This window comes from Ctenocephalides felis, unplaced genomic scaffold, assembly GCF_003426905.1.
Source record: "Ctenocephalides felis isolate EL2017-DRISC unplaced genomic scaffold, ASM342690v1 CF-g0.4_SCAFFOLD_03570, whole genome shotgun sequence".
Taxonomy (NCBI): Eukaryota; Metazoa; Arthropoda; class Insecta; order Siphonaptera; family Pulicidae; genus Ctenocephalides; species Ctenocephalides felis.
This window is the reverse complement of record NW_020539724.1, coordinates 19,697,733-19,721,820: the sequence shown is the minus strand read 5'-3', so window position 1 is coordinate 19,721,820 and position 24,088 is coordinate 19,697,733. Positions and strand designations below refer to the sequence as shown.

Below are 24,088 nucleotides of genomic sequence, written 5' to 3'. Positions count from 1 at the left end.
ACTGTGAGATTTCTAATTTATTATGAGTGCTAATTAATAATTTTTTTTTAGTTTCTTACCTTTAGTCCTTTTATAAAATTGTCCAGGTCTGCAAGTGGCGGGAACAGCAAATGGATCCTCTGATAGTTCAGGTTTTTTTATGCAGTGAAACGGTTGGCTACTACGAGTAAAGCCTGAAACATAATTTTAGCAATTAATAGATATGCAAGAAAAAAATTACTCTAGTAATGTATATTAGTACCTGGAGAACATTCAAAATCGTGAGCTCCGCATTCGCAAACTTCTTTATTAACTGGTCTAGAGTAATCTTTGCCATTATAGCAATTAGCCCTTGGAATCCTCCGTTGATAAGTATCTTTGGATCCCATAGAACATGCCATTTCTGAAACACCAGAAAGGCCTCCTGGGGCCCAAAATTTGTAATCTTCCGGCGTGCACATACGGTCGAAAGCGGCTGCCAAATCAACCTAAGAAGAAAGAGATAATATTGAAATATGTAATGTCAATTTCTTAATAAACGTTTTATATTATTAAATATGATCAAGGTATTTTTTTCTAAAATTTTATTACCTTTATAATTTGCCATTGATGTAGACCAGGGCTTGAACCAAACATAGTGAAAACAGTAGTATTCTCCCCTGGTTCCGTCATCAAACCGTAAATTCTCAAATCCTTTGAATGGAAATCGACACTCTTCCAAGTATCACCTTCATCAGTAGAATATAAAAGACGTTTCGTTTCGCCTCTCGTCTTAAAATACTTCACGGCGACTAAAACGCCACCGTGGTCACCGAAATTGAAGAAATAATAGTCTTTTAGAATTTGCTTCCATGTAAGGCCGCCATCTCGACTTAAAAATACACCAGGATGACCTTTTAAAGAGCGTCCGATAACACCAGCGGCGAGAATGATGCCGGGTGCGGACTTGGAACTGAGTATTGTAACCTGCAATAGATAAAATAAAAATAGAAGCAAGTTAGTGCACTCTATAAAAAAAAAGTAATCTACAGAAAACCCTTGAAATAAAATCATACATATATATTGTAATTTGATTTCTTTATTACCGATCTAGTAACAGGATACAACTGACTGAATTTCTGAGTCAAATGCAATGAGCATCCCAGGTTGGTGTCGCATTTGATTGGATGTCCATCGTCATCTCGTCGCGGTGGAGAAATCGGTCGCCAAGTGGCACCATGATCGAAGGTATCACACTGGATAAATGTTCTGGTGATATAACTGGTTGAGTTCTGCCTCTACTGGTGGCATTGTTATTGAATGTAGAAGTAGAAAGAACGCGGGACGCAATATAGACTCCAAGAAGACCCTCAACACGGTATAAGTCAGCAAATGATTCTTCTGCAATATCACTGGAAAATAAGACATAAATTAAAATTATATTACTTATTAATGATGATATAAGTACATATATCTTAATTGTAAAAAACAGTATATGATTGATCAATATTAAAGTTTTTTATATGTATCCTAAATGGACAACAAGAAAAATTTTAGCAAGACTTTAATGTCTTCATATCAATGAATTGTGTTATATCTATATACATACACATATAGAATAATATTTTTTGTAAAAAAAATTCTTCATATCCACCTATGACATGTGTTATAGCAATATACATACACATATAGACTAATATTTTTTGTAAAAAAACAAACTTTATACTATAATATGTTGTTCTTATAAAGAAATTTGTATATTTGTTTAATTATCTTACCTCAGCCAGGTGTCAGTCCACGTACTATTTGGAACATGGCACAAAATGCCTTCTAAGCTTAAAACAAAATTAATTCTAGAGAAATCTTCATTGCTCTCAGAAACATAGAGATGAGCTACAGTGTCACCATGAACACCCACTACCATCAGTCTTCTATCTGTCACATCAGCCACATGGATGGCTAGAAAGCTCAATTCTGATGAAAAATGAGCTACTACAAAAGGGGCTCTTCGATATGAAATCAGTAGTTCTAGATTGTTCTGGAAAAAAATAGTATTATGTTTAAGTTCCAAACATTGGTTTGAAATGATAGTTTTATTAAATATTGTACCTTGTTGTTTTTCCTGGTGGCGAACATAAAGTCTCCTCTAACTAAGAAATCTTGGACATTGCCAATCAACACATTTGTCTGGGATAATGCGGTCACAGTAAGAACAGTACTTGTGTCCGTTGGTTCTGCTCTTTCAATATATAATAGCAAAGGCAAAGGAGAAGTCATTCTGAAATTATAAAAATGAACACTGAAAATGTATGCTTACTTCTTTGTGTTATCGTAAAAAATTTAAGTTTTTGAATATTTGAGTTAATTGTTTAGTGACCGTATATTTTAGAATAGTTATACTGCTAAGAACTTTAAGAGTAAGCACTATATTAGTAGGTCTAACCTTTTTCCATATAGAAAAATAAATATGTAAATACTAAATTTAGCAGTAAAGTATAGTTTCAGCAATGTGATTAAAATATTTCATAAATGGTTCAGAATTAACATCATAAAATGGTATGTGAAGTATTTGAAAGATACTCGTTTTTGTATTCAAATATTTACAATATAATTATGATAACGAAACAATATCCAAAATAAAATTTTGACACATAAGAAAGCAACAAAATTAAGAGACTTATGCTGTTGACAAAGTTGATATTATTTGATTTATAAAAAATCTTAAAACATAAAAATATTATTTATATTTTTGTGCCAATAAGTTTCTGAAATTTATATTTACTGCAATAAAATGTTAAAATATAGTTGAGAGAAACATAGCAAATTGTTTGAAAAAATGATACATTCTATATAAAATATTACTGAAAAAAAAAAAACAGAAAAATGTTGAGAAATGCTACGTTCTAGAAACAAAATATAAAAACTTATAAACTTATTACCTGGATCCACCTGAATAATTTGATGCATCAGATGAAGAACCTGAAGACCATGCAAATGACTTCACATACTTCTGTAGGGGTGTAAATGTTTCTCCAAAATTTCTCGTTATGTACAACTAAAAATATAAAAAACATTTTTAATAAATATTCTCATTCTAATGATAAATATTTAAAATACATTTTTATTAATGCTGTACAATATGTAACGTACCCTATTATCATTAACTAATTATAAGTCATATCATTAAATTTTGTTAATGATTTTATTCGATAAAAATTGTAAAAATAAATATTTTTCAGTAAGCTGGATTAAAATACACAAAATTCAAAACATTTTTATAAAATCTTACTGCAGGTAATATAAGCAATTGATTATCAATTTTACAGACAAACAAACAGCAAAGAAGATCTTGATTGGTTTCGAAAAACGTTTATCAAAACATAGTGCATTTGTATAAATATTGTATCGAATTTTATCATTTATATCTATTATAATTGTATCTATAAAATCTTACCGTTTTCTGTTCATCAACTTCGTCGTGCACCAAAAATGTTTCCGGGTCTTCGGGATGGAAATACAAATCGGAAGGTGTAAATGGGATGTCCCGCCTGATGAAAGTTCCAGCCATGTCCCTCGTCACAAACAACACCTTGTAGTAGAGATCACGGAAAACGAACTAAAAAAAAATAAATTAATATCAAACTAACATTTTAGAATAATATATTATTAAACAAGTAAGTTTAAATCAAGATCTGGGTTTGACAAATCTAGGTAGGATTATAGCAAGCTAGATTATAATATACGACAAAAGGATGCTCCAGATTGGCAAATTTCGAAAAAGTTTTGAAAATTTCGAAACACATCAAGTGTCGAATCGTATAAAGAATTATTTCTATATTAACTTTGTTTAATTTGATGAACGGAATGTAAAATATTTTAATATATATGTCTGTGTATGTGAGTGTTTGTATATACATATAACACATATCCCTATAATGTAAATATAAATCGATATTGTAAACAGTCGTCATTTTTTCGCAAATTAACATATGAGCAGTGTATGACCGTTATTTACATATACTCTAAGTAAAATGTCTCAACTATATCATAAAACATATCACAAATAAGACATTTCACATTACAAATTATTTATCAAATTTAGAATATAGATTTTTAAAAATTACTTTTAAACTCTTAATGTGCTTTTCTGCAATAATAAGCTGCTAATTTTGGCACATATTTAAAAATTGAAAGTAAGGATATAAATTTATGAGTTTACAGTATTTCATAAACTCAAATAAATAAAATACATTGTTGATCGTCGAAAAATTGAATTAATATATTACCTTATAATTTACTTTTCAATGATTCAAGCATAAAATAATACTTTTCAAAAAATTTCAAAATCCTATTTAATTTTTCATATAGATATATTAATACGGTGATTTCCAATCTGTGGAGAAAATGCTCTTGCAAAGGGGGTAAGCTGATTCCAAAATACTATTTTTGAAAATAAAGCAGAAATATTGAAGTGATATGAAAAAAATAATTATTTTTAGGTATATTTAATATTGTGTATTAATTAGCAGTCTGATAAATGACTAAAATAGAATAATAATAGGAAGAATAATATCAATTAAGTATTTGTGAAATTAGATTGTGAAAAAAATTAAAAAAACGCAACAATTTTTTGTAAAAGAACAGGGGTTCTACTGGAAAGTTGCAAACCATTGTATTAATTCCAAGAATAAACACATAATTTTTTATTTTTTAACGTCTTGTTATTTAGCTTGTTAGTATAAAATAATATATTTATTTCATTATAATTTTCACATTTATATTTTTCATTGCAATCTGTAACATTTAGATCTTTCTGAATTATTTTCTCAAGATGAAACATTTCTGCAAATATTTATATTAAGAACCAAGTCTATCCAACTATTGATTAACTGTATATAAAGATCCACATATTAGTTATTAAAAAACCATAAATTCAGATTGTAAAACGCATCTGCATTGTGTATCTTAAAAAATCTGTCAGTATAATTTAAACAATTATATTTCTAAAAGTGAGGGAAAAACAAAATGACAAACCATCAATTACATAGAACTAGTAGTAGATATGCGTAGATCTAAAACTATTATAATTTAATAAATATACGTTTAACTCATTAAAAAGAATATTAAATTTTAATAATAATGTTTTGAAATAAATAAGGAAATGTGCTATGATGCAATAATGATTCTAGTAATAAATATATGTAATGTCGAACAAAATATCTATAGCTTAATAATTTTTTCATACATAATATTTAATGTTTTTATAAAGTAACTAACGTACTCTGAATTGTTAGAACAAACAATGCACATGTATAACTGTACATTTCACATAAACCTACATTTTTACTTGAATATTTTGTATTAAGTAAATTAAACCTAAATGAATTCCGACGCCAAAGTCGTTACAGAGTGTTTGTTACATTTGTCATACGTGACAAAAATATAATTATTGTTATCTATTCTAATGTTACAGGTTTAAAATATAAAAGTTATTTCTATTTTACATTTGTGTAACAGTTCTAATATTATTAATAATAGTCATTATAGTAAGTTCATCTCGGAATTTGAGATACCCAGCTGTAAGTCTGTAAATACTTGTATTTTGCACCCTAAAAGTTGTCTCAAATCCTACATATGTTGCGTAAACCCTTCTATATAGATTTTGAGACAACTTTTAGGGCGCAAAATACAAGTATTTACAGACTTACAGCTGGGTATCTCGAATTCCGAGATTCTTACCTAAATTCAGCTTAAATGACTGGACTATAAACAATTTGTATATATTAATTAATAATAATTAACTTTACATTATCAAGAGGCTATATAAAAAGAATCAGAATTAAAGATTTCATTATAATGAAATCGACGACTGTTACTTCTGTGTGGTAAATATCAATGGAATAAATTTAGGCAATAGAAACATATGGTCATAAAATACGATACCCCAAAGGTAATGGGGTCTACTTACGACCACGACCCCTATCCATGCTAATGGTGAACAACCTAGAACCATCAGCATCTTCTGCCTACCATGTTGTCATGGATTTCGAGACCAGAGATAAAAAACTGATGTATTTGATGTAATGGATTTGAATTCATTGCCAGTACTCTCATTTAGAACGGTTTTTGGAAAGACTTGGAGATGTTGTCAAATAGCAGGAAAAAGAATGCACCAAGATATCAGGACTTGGGAAAAGCCATATCAAGGATGATAAGACTTTCTTCCACATGATGCCTGACAATTGTTGGAGACATCCACTTTTGTTTATTTATTTTTTACCTGATTTTTTCTAAATCCCAATATTTTCAAAAAAAATACGATTTTATCTCGTAACTAAAAATACACGTAATGTTCGGTGGGAGACGGGGGTAAGTTTGAAAATCACCATGTATCGCCAAGGGGATTGGAGAGGGTCAAAAAATTCTTAAAAACTCGATCATGTGATTAATGGACGCACCCTTACGACGAAATCAATCAGGCCTTTTTTAGACATGAAAATTATATAAAAGAACCTTTGAAAGCATCATATAAAATATGCGTTATTTTTTATTGTAACTTGGGGTAAACCTAGCACATTGGTATTTATATCAAAAACTATAGCTGTTAGCAAAGTTCTGCGATTTTTTCGGAATCAACATCAAAGAATTACCTAAAAACCATAACATCACAGAATATAGCCAAATCCGAAAAAATACTCTTCCAATACTTATTTCATAAACTAAATATTAATTACAATTTTTTAAATTAGTATATTGTTCTGATGAGTTGCACTTATTCTTAGTTACCTCCAATAGTAATTTATTTTCAATACTATTCATAAACTAAATATAAATTATCTAATATGTAATATTACATTGGCAAATTTCACATAGTTAATTCCAAGAAAAATTCGTTCCCAAAATTCTTATCTAATGTTATATTATTACTAAACTATTTATTGCTAAACTGATAAATACCCAATAGTTTATGCACAGATTTATCTCCATAAAAAACAAACACAACGCCTATTGAATTTATCAATATCATTCTAAGAAGGCAAAAGGACTTTGTATCCTATATATAATAATCCAAATAAACAAATTATATCTGCACGATAAGGCAAAGCCATTAAGAGAAAGAATTAACTGATGTTTGAATCATATGGTCAGATAATGGGAACAAATATAAGCAAATATGGACAAGAGACATTTGACTACTAAAAGATTAATGCAGAAGTTCCCAAGCTGTGGAGCGCGCCCAAAATTTCTGAAATGATATTGAGAAATAAAAAGAAAAATTATTAGTTTTTATGCATATTGTTAAATAGTATTGCATATTAATTTGGTGTATTTATAGAATTTAATTGTTGAAAAAATTAAGGGATGCTCAACTTTTTTTTATTAGAGCAGGGGGCAAAAAAGGTTGCAAACCACTGATAAAATGGGTCGAAAAAATGTGATATGAATTACAATTTAATAATACATAATTATTCAATATTCATATTCAATTTCCAACTAATATGCTTTATTATTTATAAGATAAAAACATTTATAGATTAAGAAACAGAATATGACCAAAGGCGTCTTGAGCTCTTACTCTTAAAAAGACCTTAAATGCTAAATTCACAATTAGCAATTTTAATATTGCTTAATTTTATTGGAGTAATGAGTGGAAAGAAAATTTTTGAAAACATATTGCTGCCTATATTATCAAGTAAAAACTGATGTTATAAAGTAAAAAACTCTACGGCTTGACATCAGACTACCGAATTAAGTGTCGAATCTGGAACTTATGAATGGAAGGTCATAGTTTTAACCGCTAGGCCAGGGATAATCCATATTCCATAATTATTAATAATAAAAAAATATGTTTGAAACATTTTAAAACACATTCTAAAGGATTTTAACTACATGAAGTGCTCAAGTATTTCATTGTGTAGTATAGTGTTCTATATAATTTTTATTATGAAACCACAAATACTTCTTTGTTGTCACTTATTTTTTGAAGCATATGCCTCCTCAATTTCTATATGATTCATAGATTAAAAAAATTAAAGAAAATTCACACACTTTTCAACAGGCAACAATAATAGAACTTTCTGAAGATTTATCAAGTTAAAGAAATTCTCTAAAGAGCTTCTTAAGAAATCGTTTAATAGAGTAATAAAGCATTTTCTACAGTTTATCGAGTATTTGTGTATGAAATGTAACAAATAGAAAAAAGCGAGATGCATTATTTAAGTATTTTTGTTAAGCTTCAAGTTTTCATACAAAACTTTATCCCAGACTAATCTAGAATTAAATGTATTAAATTCTATTTAAAAAGCAACAGATTATGCCTATCGAATAGATTGAATCGTCTACAATAAAAACCAAATTTTTCATGCATATTGATAAAAATAATCACATATATAAAGAGATTAGATAAGGCAAATATTACGACTTTTGTGTTTCGAAAATCCAATAATAAATTTGCAAATCGAAACACAATAAATAATGATAAGAGGTCTTAACTTATGTACTAAGTAAGTGCAGTAACAAAAATATAATAATAAAAACATTATTATTAATTACTAATAGTAAACAGTAATAAATAATAAATCAATTATGAAAGTTTATCTTAGAAACAAATTTTAAAATATTCGTATTATAGAGCTGCTGAATGAAAAATTCAGGTTTTAAATTCAGGACACTTATTAGGTTTCTTATTTGAAGATGATTGCTGATAAAATTAGATTTTTTTAGATCAAAATCGTGATAGCTTAAAATTTTAGGCAACCCAAATTATATAAAAAATTGAGCTTGCATGACTAACTTTTATAATGAAAGTTTTTAATTCCTACAAAATTTCCATCATCAAAATTTAAGAATGTTTAATATAAAGTAACTCAATTTTTCGTCTTCTTACCTACTCTACAATGTGAGTTAATATTTTTTTTAAAAAAACGCTATTTTCTGCAAATTTCAAAAATACTTTGTTGATGCTACTTTTATATAATTTTGTTCATAAACAAAAATTCTGATGTAATCCATATCAAAGTGTAATAATATAATAATACTTGTATTGAAGAAAAATAATATAGTGAATAATATAATATTATTATTATAATATTGTTGTATTGTAGTAATGATTCTTTGAAAGGTGGAATTATTAATATATCAGCAAAAGTTTCATAGAATATTTTGAAAATATTACGAAATATATTCCATAAAAATTCATAATATTTAAATAAAAATAAGTTATGCTTGAAATGTAAATTTACATTACTCATCCATGTGATTTTTATGCATTAGCCCAAAATTTTAAAAAGGCTCCATGTTATGAAGATTTTGTTATAAAATACAAAAATACATATAAATAAAGTATGGAACTTGAAAAATTATTATTTTCCCAAAAGAGTTCCAATAAGTTGCTGGAAAACTTATGGCAACGAATATCCACCAAACAGATTAATACTCCAAAAATATTTGTCCAAAAGTATCCAAAAATTGGATATCATCGAATTTATCCATGAATTTTAGTCATATAAATTGTAGAATTTTAATATATCATTATTACTATTAGTTTTTATTACTAATATGATTTTTTTTTACTCACATATGCATTGAACTTAGGATGTGTGTAATATTTGTCCATCGAAGCAATCGATCCGTTGACCAAAGCAAACATTGAAGTTTTATTGACGAAAGTGTCGCCATAGTCATAAGAAATATAAACCGACGAAGAAGGTGGTACCAATTTTGACTGATTGCCACCAAGTTTCTCTTGAATTTTGGACGCCGTTGAATCCCGAGACAAGCAAATTATCACATCACTCGACTCGCCGACCCAGTGGACCATCATTTGCTGGTGCGAATCATTCAGGGCATTGATCTGAAAAAGATAAAGATTAATAAAATAGGTACAAGTAAGTAAATATTTATAGTATTCCACCAATCAATGTGGTAAAATATCAGCCAATTTATCATTATATAAACAGTGCAATAATTACTGCAATTGTGTTATCATACTAATGTCTACATAATATTTTAAGAAAGATCCAATATTATTTATATAGCTATATAGCTCTACAGTAATAACTTAGCAGAAATAACTTAGCACATTCATTAAATGAAATCCTAGAAGCGTCTCAAAAATCATTAGCCCACAATATTTATTATTTATTTATTAATAATAAATATTGTTTCAGGCTTTCAGACGCCAAGAGAATTGATTGGGTGATTAAGTTTTTTTCCTTTTTGGTTGTGATATTTATTTAATTATATTTCTGGTCATATTTTTTACAGCAAAGCCCAAAAAGCTAATTTCATTTAAAAGTGTCAACGGATATTACTACTGCTTGATATCAAGTTGTCTGAAGCCTAATTAAACCTATAAACTTGTATTTGCAAAACCAAGGTTCTTATTCTGAACCAATGTTCTTATTCTGAACCAAGGTTCCATTTTGATTGTGATATTCATTTATATATATTTCTGGTCATATTTTTAACAGCAAAGCTCCAAAAAGCTAATTTCATTTGAAAGTGTCAACGGATATTACTACTGCTTGATATCAAGTTGTCTGAACCTAATTGAACCTTTAAACTTGTATTTGCAAAACCAAGGTTCCTATTCTGAACCAAGGTTCCATTTTGATTGTGATATTTATTTACTTATATTTCTGGTCATATTTTTAATAGCAAAGCTCCAAAAAGCTAATTTCATTTGAAAGTGTCGTCAATGGTTACTACTACTGCTTGATAGCAAGCTGTCCGAGGTGGAAATTAACTATTAACTTGTAGTTGCAAAGCCAAGGTGAGCAATTATCAATGAATAGGAAAATCCTTCAGAATTCGAATATAATATTTTAATTTTTTGTATAATGTGAATGCAAATTAGTTAGCTTTCGCTGATTTCGAATAATGTTATCGGAGTATAACAGATAAAGTCGACTTTACAAACATTTTTAGTTTATTTGTCGACTATTATGTACAAAAGCAATGCCATTGACCCTCTGATATACTCATGAAAAACAGATAATATGCCCACATAATATAAATTAAGTTAATAATGTAATATCAAAGATATTAAATTATAGAGAAAAAATTAATATAACAAAAACAGTTTTATAATTTTATCATTTTTTAGATTGCTCATAAGGTTTGCAATCAACTTTGAAAAAAATTTTTTTCTAATGGCATCTGCACCATTATGAATAAGTTTTCACTTTTGATATTTAAACAAAGAAAATCACTTTTAATATTTAAATAAAATATTTTGATTTTATTGAGTTGTTTCTGGATTTGTATATCAGCTGTTGAGATCAACCTAAACCATCTTTGTTTGGAAAAATATAAGTAATTATATACAAATAGCATTGAAAACAAATATATTGGTAGGTACTTTGCTGAATTCCAAATGTTGCCGACAGAATTTTCAACTAACTAATTTAGAAATTCTTTAAAGTTTTCCTCCTTCTAATGATATTAATACCATTTAGAGGAAGAGCTTTGCATCAAGCTGTCTGAGGTGGGTATCAAACCTAGATCCTTGTGCAAGGCCAAAGCACTTTTTCACAGAGCCACGAAGTATCTCAAAAATCAAAACAAACCATTTTGACATATTCAATTATTACACTTTTGTGTTTTTATGTTATCTTATCTCAAACCAACTGACAAAGTTATTACAGACTTTCGAATACAAGATAAAGGTTTTTTATTGCTAGCAAAGCCAATGGCTCCTGATTACTTGAATTAGATTAATTGCAAAGTGTAATCTATTACTTTTATTCAATTAATAAAATCATAAACTAATTTAGGTAATAAAATTATGTATCTATCATTTTTAAATTATTTTCATTATCAGCCCGCTGTCGACCATGAAAAGTATGCTCTTGGAAAACTTTATTATTGATCATTAGGAAAACTTCTGGCTTCCAGCCAGAAATTAGATTAAGGAAAAAAAACTTAAACCAGAACTAAGGTCCACTGATAAGACAAGTTGCCGGTTCAATTTCTAATTATTGTTTATCAACATATATTTATTTATAACATATTTATTACTGTAAGTTTATAATATAAATGTGTTACCTATTTTTTGACAATATCTGTTCAATCGTAGGGTTAGTTTTTCAACTTTTTATTAACATTTTCGACAATTTTTAATACTGCTTGAATGATGAGCAAAATCAGCTAAATAATGAAGATAAGCTCACAGAAAAATTCAGAAAAAGTTAAATGAAGCATAGTTATGTAAAATATGCAGTCACAAAATATTAAGCATAATTTTGATATAAAAATGAAGAATTAGTGATGAATAAATGAGAGACGAGTAGTCAATAAAGAGCAATAATTAAAAATTATTCGCGATATTAAAAAAAACAACAGCTTAGGGTTCCATGCTAATAATAATTTATTAAAATAAAAATATACCTATATAAAATTCGTCTAATGGCGAATTATCGATTTGACTCTATTTTTAATTTAAGTTCTAATATCTCATATTGCAGATGTATTGATATTTTCAATGTAACATCATTCAGCTCTATGTTAGTATGTGGTTAAGGAATGAAAATGAAAATTCCGGTAAAAATGTTTCGTTTCCTTCAATGCTCTACTAAAATTTGGACTATTTAGGCTCATAAAAATATATTCCGAATGACATTTTAAAATGTATTTTTTATGATAAACATTCCACAAAACAAAAACAAGACTCTAACGAGACTATATAATAAAACAAACTCTAAAAATAACATACCCGTGTAGTGTAATTAAAAATATTATTATACTTTATTAGCGGTATAAAATGATGTATGTATATGAGATACATGTTGATATATTTAGATGTACAATGTCATAGAAGTTCAGGTGAATCATTCTCTATATGCAAACAATAAAAAAATAGTCACACCATATTTATCTCGAAATAGATATGGCGATAAAACGGTATAATAATATCGACATTAGCTTTGGCAGTTTCATAACGATATAAAAACAAGGCACAACTACATTTAAATAAAGTAATAAAAAAAATTAAATAATAACGTTAAATCAAGTGCATCAATAAAATCACACAATTCCACATTAAAATTAATTTCACACACAATTCGACATTAGAATTAAATATGTTGAGCTGAATTGAGGCAAAATGTTAACAAAAAACATGTATTGTCTAGTTTATTTTTAAAAACATATTAGAACAAATTGTAAGTACGTTTAACTACTTATTTTGTAATTTTTAAAACTTTTTTATGAACACATTCTGCCATAGCATTCTTCCACAAAGAGATAATCATGACTCTAGCCGAAACATATGGATTTTAGAACAAATTTTTTATAAAGTTTAAGATATTTTTTATTGATGTTGAGCATTATTGAGCAGAGGTTTATTGATTGTTAAACTAAATACATTTGCCAACATTCAATTCATACAAATTTATACAATTTATATAATTTTTTTTAAATCTATTAAGCAACTTTATGGCAACCTTATATAACCAATACTAATTTAGAATTAGACCTTTATATTGACGTGGCATATTTTTTGGCCTCACAATATAATAGCCATATTCTTTCCTATTTTGTTCATCTTATCTTATATACATATATTACATTTATTTCATAAAATAATAAATAAAGCATATTCTTAAGATTTGGTAATAATGTAATATTGGCAGTTTTATCACTTTCAAAATACGGTTTATTATTTTTGTAATTATTTTAAAGTCAAAAATTTGTTTTTATATTTGCCATATTTTTTAATATTTATAATTATGTGAATATGATTAATTTATATATAATTACATATATAATTTAATATGTTTTATAGAATATTCTACACAATTCCTAGAATTTCAATTTATGTATATTTTTACCATTAATCATATGCATTAATACGGTTAAATATAAAGCATTAGAGACCCGGGTTCAATCTCGCATCTGATGTCAAGCAGTAGTGATATCCATTTTAACTTGGAAATATAGAACAAAAAATGTCTCCCAGTAAAATAAGCAACTCTACGACATTTCTGCATTAAAATTAAAATATATATTGTCAATACTAGATAAAATCTAATAAAAATATATCAAATGTAGTGTTAAGATCTATTATGTAATTATAATAATACTTCATGTTTATCACATTTTCATTAAGATAAGTTTGTAATTTTATCTTGTATGTTGGTACCATTTATATAAAACTTTTATAAATCGACCCTTATCCGACAATAAGGGTCGAATCAGGTAAACTGATTATTATGGAGCGGGAGTCATGATTGAATCGCCAACAAGTACAGACTAAAATATCAACACTTAATCCTTTAAGTTATAATTTAAAATAAAATCTATAAATCTTAAAAAGTGTTTGTTTTTACATATCAAGAAGAGAACCAGTAATTAATATCTCTTCAGTAGATAAACCAACCATTAGATTGGCTTCTAAAAAGCGTCATGGTTGAAAAAAAGTATCATTACAAGAGCTCGAGTAACTGTTAAGTTCTGATCGCCGCTTAAAAATAAGAATAAAAGAAGTAAAAATAAATTTGAAAATAAACTCTACAGATAAGTAAAAAAAATCAATCTTAAATATGGAACAATTTTTTTTTTAGCAATAAGTCAGTATCGAGCGATAGCAACAATTTTCAGTTTGCATTAACATATAAATTTGATGTATTTGCCATAAAATAAGATGCATTTATATATACATACATATATATATATATATATATATATATAACATTTATATGTGATGCATGTGTACCCATAAGCGTCCAGTCAATAAACTTATAATAAAAGAAGGTCGTTGTTCTCTCATGACCAAACCGACCATATATTATATTCGTATGTGTTAATTATTACTCCATATATATATATATATATATATATATATATATATATATATATATATATATATATATATATATATGTGTGCGGGTGTGTGTACATAAATATTTATTATTCCATATTTGTGAAATAAACGGAAAGCACAAAATTTCTTCGATTATTATTTATAAAGTTCAATGAACTGAACAGATAAATTACTTAAACTTGATCAAAGAAAATTTCAGCAGAGCAGATTTTCCATTGTCTTCGAAACACAATACTAAAAATGTTGGTCATGGAATCTTCAAACATTGACTTGTTCACAAGAAAATTTTAATAAAATAGAGAGCCTCAATAAAATAATATTTTACCTTTGTTATACCATTTGCTTAAAATAAAATTAATTATTTGTATTTACACTAATTGATCAGGCAAATTGTAGACTCAAAATATTTAAACATTAAAATCGGCTAATAAAATAGAACAAAAAAAGAAGGAGTGGGCTCATATATTCAAAAAGCACATGTCTGTTTAAGAAATGTACTAATTGCCCCGAAAAAGATTAGTTTTTTTTAATTCTTTATTGTGTTTTTACTTGCTGAATGATGAGATATAATATTTCATTTGAATGCATGGCTGTTCAAAAATAATATATTTTATGTCGAACAAATTCATATATAGGATAGGGTGGGTCACAAAGGTCCAATTTGACTTTGAGCAATTATATTGTGACAACCAAACCAATTATTTCACGACAAATAATGTATGTCAAACAAACAACTGTATGACTATGTTCAGTAAAACTCCTATCAATGCAGCAATGTATTATATTTGCTGTTTTTCAAAAATTTGTAACCAGGTCCTTTTTATCCCACAGGCGGGGTAAATTGCGACAGCCAAGAGGCAAACAGGTCAAATGTCTTCTTTTAATTTTAAAAAGATTTTACAAAATAATATCCATACACAATTCAACAAAAGCAAAATATAAACTTCATAGGTGCAATATTTATAGAGAATTTATCTCTTGAAAATAGATAATTTATCTCTTGAAAATAGAGAATTTATCTCTTGAAAATAGAGAATTTATCTCTTGAAAATAGAGAATTTATCTCTTGAAAATAGAGAATTTATCTCTTGAAAATAGAATTTTATATTAACTTAATTTACTTTTTTCATTTGCTATTTTTTATTTTTTAAACCATCGCCACGGTAAAGGTTGAGTTGGCCCTTTTCACTCCACCCAGGTGTAAGCTTTTATAGATTTTTTATAAAAAAAAACTGTTGAATCTAACTTGAACTTGACAATACATCTTATAAAACCACAAAATTACGTATACTTAAAAATTATATCAAGGTCTCGTAAATTAAACAATATCGCTCACGGCCACAAAAACTAACATTGAAAGAAAATACTTTTGTTATGGATTTTCAAACTTGGACGTTTGTTTCCCGGTAGCAATGTCATAAGAATCAATGTGGTGGCTGGTTAAACATCTTTTTCCCTCTACTTTGAAATATTCTTGTAAAAATTCTTGACTTTACTGGTGTTTGAAATATCGGTGGTGGATCTTTTTACCCGTGGACCTTTAAGCCCCGCTCTCCCATATATATACACATATCTTGTTCATTGCAATGACTTATAGTAGAAAAAGTTTCTCACATAATTTAGATTATTATTAGAACTTTCTATTAACCACACATCCGTTGCGTTCATTGACAAGGGTCTACTCATATTAGTTCTATTATATATATATATATATATATATATATATATATATATATCTGTGGGTGTGTGTCGATATTGAATTAAAACGAAAAGAGCATTATCTCAACTCTACATATTATTTATATCAATAATTCCCATGTGTAAGTACTCAAATGCAAGTCATATCGAACAACAATCAACAAACTATTTTTAAACGCATCTGTTTTTAGAACTGTCTTCTGTCAAATTGATTTATGCACAATCACATCGGACACATGTGGATAATGGCACACCGTTATCGAGTGTATATGATAATCAGCTACTGCAAACATAAATTATTATTGATGTTTTTCCAAGTGCATTCCATGATCAGAATAAATTTTCCATATTCAAGAATCAGAGTGGTAAAGACTTTGGTCTTTGACTAGATATCCACCAGGTTCGATTACCACCTTGGACAGCCTGTATGGTATGATCCCAGTAGTGATATCGATTCTCACTTGAAAACATAGATGGTCATGTTTCCAACTCTAAATATCCCCCAGCAAACTCAAAGTAGTAAATATTAGAGAAATTTTAATAATAAAAATGTATCAAATATAAATAGGACAACCCTTGGGTTGCCTTCGAAAAAGTAATGTTGCAAAGGAGAAGATCCATCACAAAAGCTTATAGAAATGATTATGGCAACGGCTTATAGAAATGTTCTGATTGTTGTTAAAATTGTTGTTCAATAAAAATAAAAAAAAAAATCAAATGTTTGATGATTGGATAATGACCAGCTACCCACCAGGTTTGATAACCACTTCGGACAGCCTGAATGATCCAGTAATGATATCGATTTTTACTTGAAAATATATATGGAAAACTTTCCAAGTCTAAATATCCCTATAACTAGTCATTGCTCAAAGTCATCAATATCAGGAAAGTTCTAATAATAAAAATATATCAATATAGATAGGACAACGCTTGGGTTGCCTTCGAAAAAGTAACATTATTAAGGAGAAGGTTCAACACAATAGCTCATAGATCTGTTAAGTTCTGATTGCTGTTAGAATTGATGTTCAATGAAAATAAAATAAAAATAAAAAGAACCAAATGTTTGATGATTGGATAATGACCAGCTACCCACCAGGTTTGATAACCACTTCGGACAGCCTGATATGATCCAGTAGTGACATCGATTTTCACTTGAAAATATATATGGAAAACTTTCCAAGTCTAAATATCCCTATAACTAGTCATTGCTCAAAGTCATCAATATCAGGAAAGTTCTAATAATAAAAATATATCAATATAGATAGGACAACGCTTGGGTTGCCTTCGAAAAAGTAACATTATTAAGGAGAAGGTTCAACACAACAGCTCATAGATCTGTTAAGTTCTGATTGCTGTTAGAATTGATGTTCAATGAAAATAAAATAAAATAAAAAGAACCAAATGTTTGATGATTGGATAATGACCAGCTACCCACCAGGTTTGATAACCACTTCGGACAGCCTGATATGATCCAGTAGTGACATCGATTTTCACTTGAAAATATATATGGAAAACTTTCCAAGTCTAAATATCCCTATAACTAAATAATAAATTGGTCGGTCATTGCTCAAAGTCATCAATATTAAAGAAATTCTAATATCAAATATTATCAATTTAACACAGGCCAACCTTTGAGTTGCCCTCGAAAAAGTAACGTTTTTAAGAAGAAGGTTCGACACAACAGCTCATAGAACTGTTAAGTCTGATTGCTATTCAAGAAAAAAAAAAATTTAAAAAAAAAATTTCAGAAAAAAAATACAATCAGGCTGCGAATTCTTAACACTTTCAGATCCGTTCAAATAACACTTCCTGGTTCATTCACATAAAATTTGCTCATCATCAACGGATTTTTTTTATAAAGCTGCTCAAGCGTGTAAAGGGAAAATAAACATATATGATTATAGAATAGTTTTCACTGCTTCCAATGAATGAATGGATGAATGAAGAATGATAATAATAAATGGTAGTCTGTCCAAAGGCAGGTCCTTGGTGCGAGAGCCACCACAAATAAATGATTCCCTTACCCTTCGTTGTCTATGATTCCCATTACCACTATTTCCCCCCCCCCCAAACTTTTTGTGTTTTCGTTTCTGGAACTTCTGCTTCCATGCTTCTTGATCCTGCGCTTCAGCTTTCACTTCCCTGTATTTTCTCTTCTCGCGTAAGTCGTCAATCGTCTGCATTCTTCTTCCTCCCATTCTTTTCAGTCCTTCTATTTTACCCTCAACGACGTCGTGCAGGAGATATTCTTTTTGCAGAACGGAACCGATTCAGTTTCCTTTTCTTTTGAGAATTGTGTTCAGTAGAGTCCTTTCTTCGACCACTCTTCTCAAAACTTCTTCATTTCTTAACTTCTCTTCATTTGTTATCTTGTATGAAGTATAATACAATTAAATATAGTGTAATTTTACCATATTTTTATCAAAGACGACTGTTCTACCTGCGGCTAGTTACGTTGGTGTCACCGGAGGTGAAAGTGTTAAGCAATCTATCAGGTTTCATCTTACACAACAGAATGCAATATTGCAAGAAATCTGACAACAAAATCCATGTAAATATTGTCAATTTATGTATCAGAAACACTAACGATCTTAATAGACAGGAAAAGGTCTTCATTAATAGCAACACTAACGCTCTTAATAACAAAAGGTTTTTATTAACAGCAACTTTATCGTATTATTTGGCAAATCATTTGATCTAATTTTGGATGCAAACTGTTGATCTGTGAACTGTTATATTACTGAAAAGGAGTTTCTCGAAAACTGAATCCATTACATGCATTACACATATTTTAATGATTTTTTTTAATGATCTCATTTTAATGAACTATTGCTAGTAATCATTTTGATCTCTATTTTATCAATGTTGTATCACCAATTTTCTACTCTTTTTACTATAGTTTTACTTTACTTTTACCACTCGTTTTATTATAGTTATATTCCGACCTAAATCTCAAAAAATGATAAAACATGCCAACTTTCATACAGTCAATGAAAGTATCTACAAAATATGAATTAAATAAACAATCAATATTTTTTGTTGTTGAAAAAAAACAAGAATTATAGCTATATATATTAATTAGCACAATTCAAGAGTAGATTTTGTTAAGAAAAATAAGGTATTGGAACCAGATGTTTAACAATGGTAAATGTAAAACAATTTTGACTGTCTGAATATAATCTGAGCCCATAATTCACATTGCATAAAGTATTGGCAATATAAATATGTAAATTGTGCTTGATCACGTTTTAAGTATAGGGTGGCCCATTTAAAAATTGGAATTTATCGATAGCAACTTGCCTATAGGCCACACCGTGCAGAATTCGAAGTTGTGATATATGGGAAAAAACTTAGAATTTTGAGACCTTTCTAACGATGTATAATACTTTATATGTTTTCTTTACAGTAGTATCTAAACCGGACGATCACTATACCACTAGGACCACTAGGTGGACCACCCTATATAATAAAAACTGAACTATAATGATAAATGGTTATTCTAATAAGTAATTTAGTTACTGTTGTAATATATAAGTTATATGCCTTATATATGTATGTTTATGTTTGTATGTATGTATGTGTGTATATCTATGTATTTGGGTGCACCAAGAGACTACTGTGTGCATTTTACTTTTATGAGCCGATAACTCCAGTCCCACGCGCAATTAAATGATTTTATTGCCAAGACCAGCCAACACGTTACGTTGCGTTACGTGACAATTTTCACATAAAAATTTATGGAAGAGGATTTCACATTTCTAGTACTGAACCATAATCAAAAATTTCATTAATCCGCAAGTTTGACTTATCAGAAGACATGTCATTATCGACCATCAACCATCCTAATTTCTAACATTTTTTTCTCATATCTGAACAGCAATCAGAACCTTACGTCCATGAGCTGTTGGGCTGAAGCATCTCCGAATTTTAGATGGTAATCCAATGGTTAATCCATCCATATTTGATGATTTTATTCTTAGAATTAATCTAATAGGGCTGACTTTTTATTAGTGCAGCAATACTGGGCAAGGGCTACTTTAACTTGGAACTATATTGCTATCTATATATCCAAGTGAAACCGTTGACACTACTGCTTGACCACAGGCAGCTCGGAGCGGATCTCGAACCCGGACCCTCGGAATCAAGACCCGTCGCTCTTAACCGCTTACCTACGGGCGAGCCCTATTTCTAATATGAAATGGGAAGATTACGATTTTTTTCTGCCACCAGGCAATTCTAAAAGTTTCCAGAATAATATCAAGATGGAACTATTGCCTCTTCCAAAATCGTGGAACACCTAATATTTTGAACTAACTTCTTTAGTTGTGGCCTGAATTTTAACGATGAACCCGAATTTGATCCAGAAGCTTTACAATATATTAACTACTATCTAAAATGTCAGTAAAAATACAAAAATAATACTAGGACTTTACTAAATAAGCAAGAATTAACTAATTAAGATGAAAAATAGCAAATTATTTGTCCATCGCTAGGGATTGACTATTCTGTTGTCATCAGATTCGCCATCTCTATTTTAAATACAAGAAAAATATTCATCGTTTTTTATCGATTTTTATAAGATATATTAAATCTTTAATACCAACCATATTTTGCAACAATTTGCTGTGTTATATTGATATTTATTCATCATTATCATGTACCAGACTGATATCCTATCGAGACTTTTGTATCAACGATAAAAAGATTAATAAAAGCAATAGATATATGCAAGAGCCAAATGATCGTCAAAACAAATTAGACAAGATCTAGACATCTGCAACTAATCTACTAATTTAATACAAATACAAATAAAACATTATATTATATTTTTTCCAGAGTATCTCCAACTAGTCTTGAAAAAATGTCCAATAATGTATACAGGAGTTGCCTTGACTTATGGTAAGAAATTGGTCTAGCAACCATTGATTCTGGGTTCTATGCCTGTTCTAATCAAGCTAAAGTGATATTAGATTTTCATTAAAGATCCAAAATATGGTAAATAAAATTATAATCGAAAGGTTATTATATACCCAAGGGCTATTGCTGAATTATGCTCATAAATATTACATTAAAAATATAACAAAAATCTCATTAGATAGAGAATCACTTGCATGGTTGCATTTTAAAAGCACTGCCTTTTTAATCTATTTTTTCTTGGCTTCATATTATATTACTATCATTTTAATAAAAATGACTACAAACGTTATATTCATAAACATAAAATTAGGTACTAAATTAGGAAATCAAATTCTGCAAAAAGCCGCAGAAGTGATAATATTTTTATTATCACCATTAGTCTCCAAAAAATTTCCGACGGTTTAGTTGCTTTAACTCTAGGTAAAAAGTTGGACTAGCAACCACTGATTCTGTTATAATCAAGCTGAGGTGATATCAGATTTTCACTAGATATCGAAAATGTGATAAGTAAAAATAGCACTCCGAGGGCTATTGCTGGATTATGCTCATGAGTATTACATTAAAAATTTAACAAAAATCTCATGTAGATAATCATTTGCATGGTTGCGTTTTAATAGCACTGCGGCACTGGGCTGTCTTTTTAATCTATTTTTTTTTTAATCATATTATACTATCATCACACAGTAATTTGTTAATGTTTATCATTTTTTTACGGAAATTGACTACAAATATTATATTCATGAATATAATATTACTCATTGACAGTTGTACCATGGATACTAAATATAAAATAAAGTTCTGCAAAAAGCCGCAGAAGTGATAATATTTTTATTATCTCCAACTAGTCTCCAAAAAAATTCCAATCATTTAGTTGCCTTGACTCTTGGTAAGAAGTTGGTCTAACAAACACTGATTCTGGGTTTTATGCCTGTTCTAATCAAGCTGAAGAGATATCAGATTTTCAATACATATCCAAAATATGATAAATAAAAATAGCCTTTCGAGGAGTATTGCTAGAATATGCTCATAAGTATTACATTAAAAATCTATGGAAAGTCTCAGATAGAGAATTACTTGCATGGTTGCATTTTAATAACAATATTAGATTGCCCGTTTAAATTATTTAATAATTTAACGTAGCATATTATATTATCGGGGGTCATTGACGGCTCATTTGTAAAAAATTTGCTTACTTATAGCTGACATGAGATAAATAATGTAATAATCTGACATAGTTGTACCACGATCCCTTAGAAATAAAATTCTGCAAAAAGCCGCAGAAGTGATAATATTTTAGTCATTAATATGAATCAAAGTCACGATATTTTGACAATGTGAACAGGATGCATAATGAAATTTAATATATTTAAAAAATGAATCACTAGATGCGATGTTTGATTATACTCCAGTTGTAGAGTGAATGTTCATGTTACACACATGATTCATCAACGACTGAGCCGTCCTTGATAATGAACGGACCAAACCGTGCAGTTGCTTACTGACATCATGCGACGTATTTAATCGCAAAAATAAAATTTCGAGGAAACGCACAAAATATTTTAAAAAATTCAAGTATAAATAAATTTAACAAATTTGAAAAAATATATATTTCAATCTGATGTTAACATAATTGTTACAAAGTTTTGACAACCCGATATATATTGACCAAACATAGCAATATGATTACAAAAGAATGAGACAACATAAAATGAGTAGTGCTAGTAGTGCATGACCAGCAACAGTCAAACGTTTTATATGAAAAACCATATTACTTTGCCATTTATTTGAATGAGTATTAATATCAAAATAATTTTATTTTGGTATCAGTTTGCACAAAACGCAGTTTTGAACTGAGAAATTTGTGGTTGCAAGATAAAGGCCCTCCCACTTGAACAAAACTGAACGTCATGTCGAAACAAGACAAAATTGATTATGGATTATATTCTCTTCTAGTTGAAACCGAAAAAACCTTATAAAAAAGTTATAATTAACCCACTTTTTCAAACAATCTTAAGTTATCTTATAAATAATTTTTTATATCAAAAAACATGATTTTTTTGAAGTACAAAAAAATAGGTAAATTTTTCCACTTGTTCTAGATTTTTTTTTTTTTACTAAATTTTACTAAATCTTTAACGAAACTATGAATTTGTTTTGTTTTTTTGTTTCGGATGGAAATTGTGACCTGCGCCTGCGCTTTGGAAAGATGCTTGTACCCGGCATATATTTTAATGAAAAATTTTGAGGAAAATGTTGAAATATATAACAATAAAACCTGAAAGTTTCGTATCGAATAAATATTTATTTCCTTTCATAAAAATTCCTTAAAAAAGCTATTTTTTGAAGGCTCTAAGCAGATATTTCCCTTAATCTAGTGATTCGAGAAGGTAACCCAGTGGTTAACCATCATCTTTCTGTTGAGTGATCATAAATAATAGCCCGGAATATTTTTTACTTTTTTATACATCACATGTATCAAAGACTTTCAATCTTAAGCAAAATTCTGATACCACTACTACTCTTGATATCAAGCTGACCAAAGTGGATACCAAACCACCCAAGTGATTTCACAAGTTCTTATCATAAAGCCATAGCCAAGCTCACTAGATAAAAATTGAAATATAATCATAATTAGACGATCATTAGAGTGATTCAAATAAAATATAGAGACTTCATTCATAACATAAGTGG

At 28.7% G+C, this 24,088-nt stretch overlaps 1 protein-coding gene across 1 annotated transcript in view; it reads right to left on the bottom strand.

The window, feature by feature from the left end:
* Nucleotides 1–23,306, bottom strand: part of LOC113383542 (sortilin-related receptor-like) — a 37,021-nt gene extending 13,715 nt beyond the window's left edge. The window contains exons 1-11 of the mRNA XM_026621801.1: nucleotides 23,286–23,306; nucleotides 9,536–9,811; nucleotides 3,413–3,574; nucleotides 2,898–3,013; nucleotides 2,068–2,236; nucleotides 1,737–1,996; nucleotides 1,316–1,370; nucleotides 1,065–1,214; nucleotides 571–945; nucleotides 242–467; nucleotides 60–173 (exon numbers count right to left, since the gene is read on the bottom strand). Coding sequence (XP_026477586.1) covers nucleotides 60–173; nucleotides 242–467; nucleotides 571–945; nucleotides 1,065–1,214; nucleotides 1,316–1,370; nucleotides 1,737–1,996; nucleotides 2,068–2,236; nucleotides 2,898–3,013; nucleotides 3,413–3,574; nucleotides 9,536–9,811; nucleotides 23,286–23,306 — 1,924 coding nt within the window. The remainder of the gene's footprint in view (nucleotides 1–59; nucleotides 174–241; nucleotides 468–570; nucleotides 946–1,064; nucleotides 1,215–1,315; nucleotides 1,371–1,736; nucleotides 1,997–2,067; nucleotides 2,237–2,897; nucleotides 3,014–3,412; nucleotides 3,575–9,535; nucleotides 9,812–23,285) is intronic.
* Nucleotides 23,307–24,088: the final 782 nt, after the last annotated feature.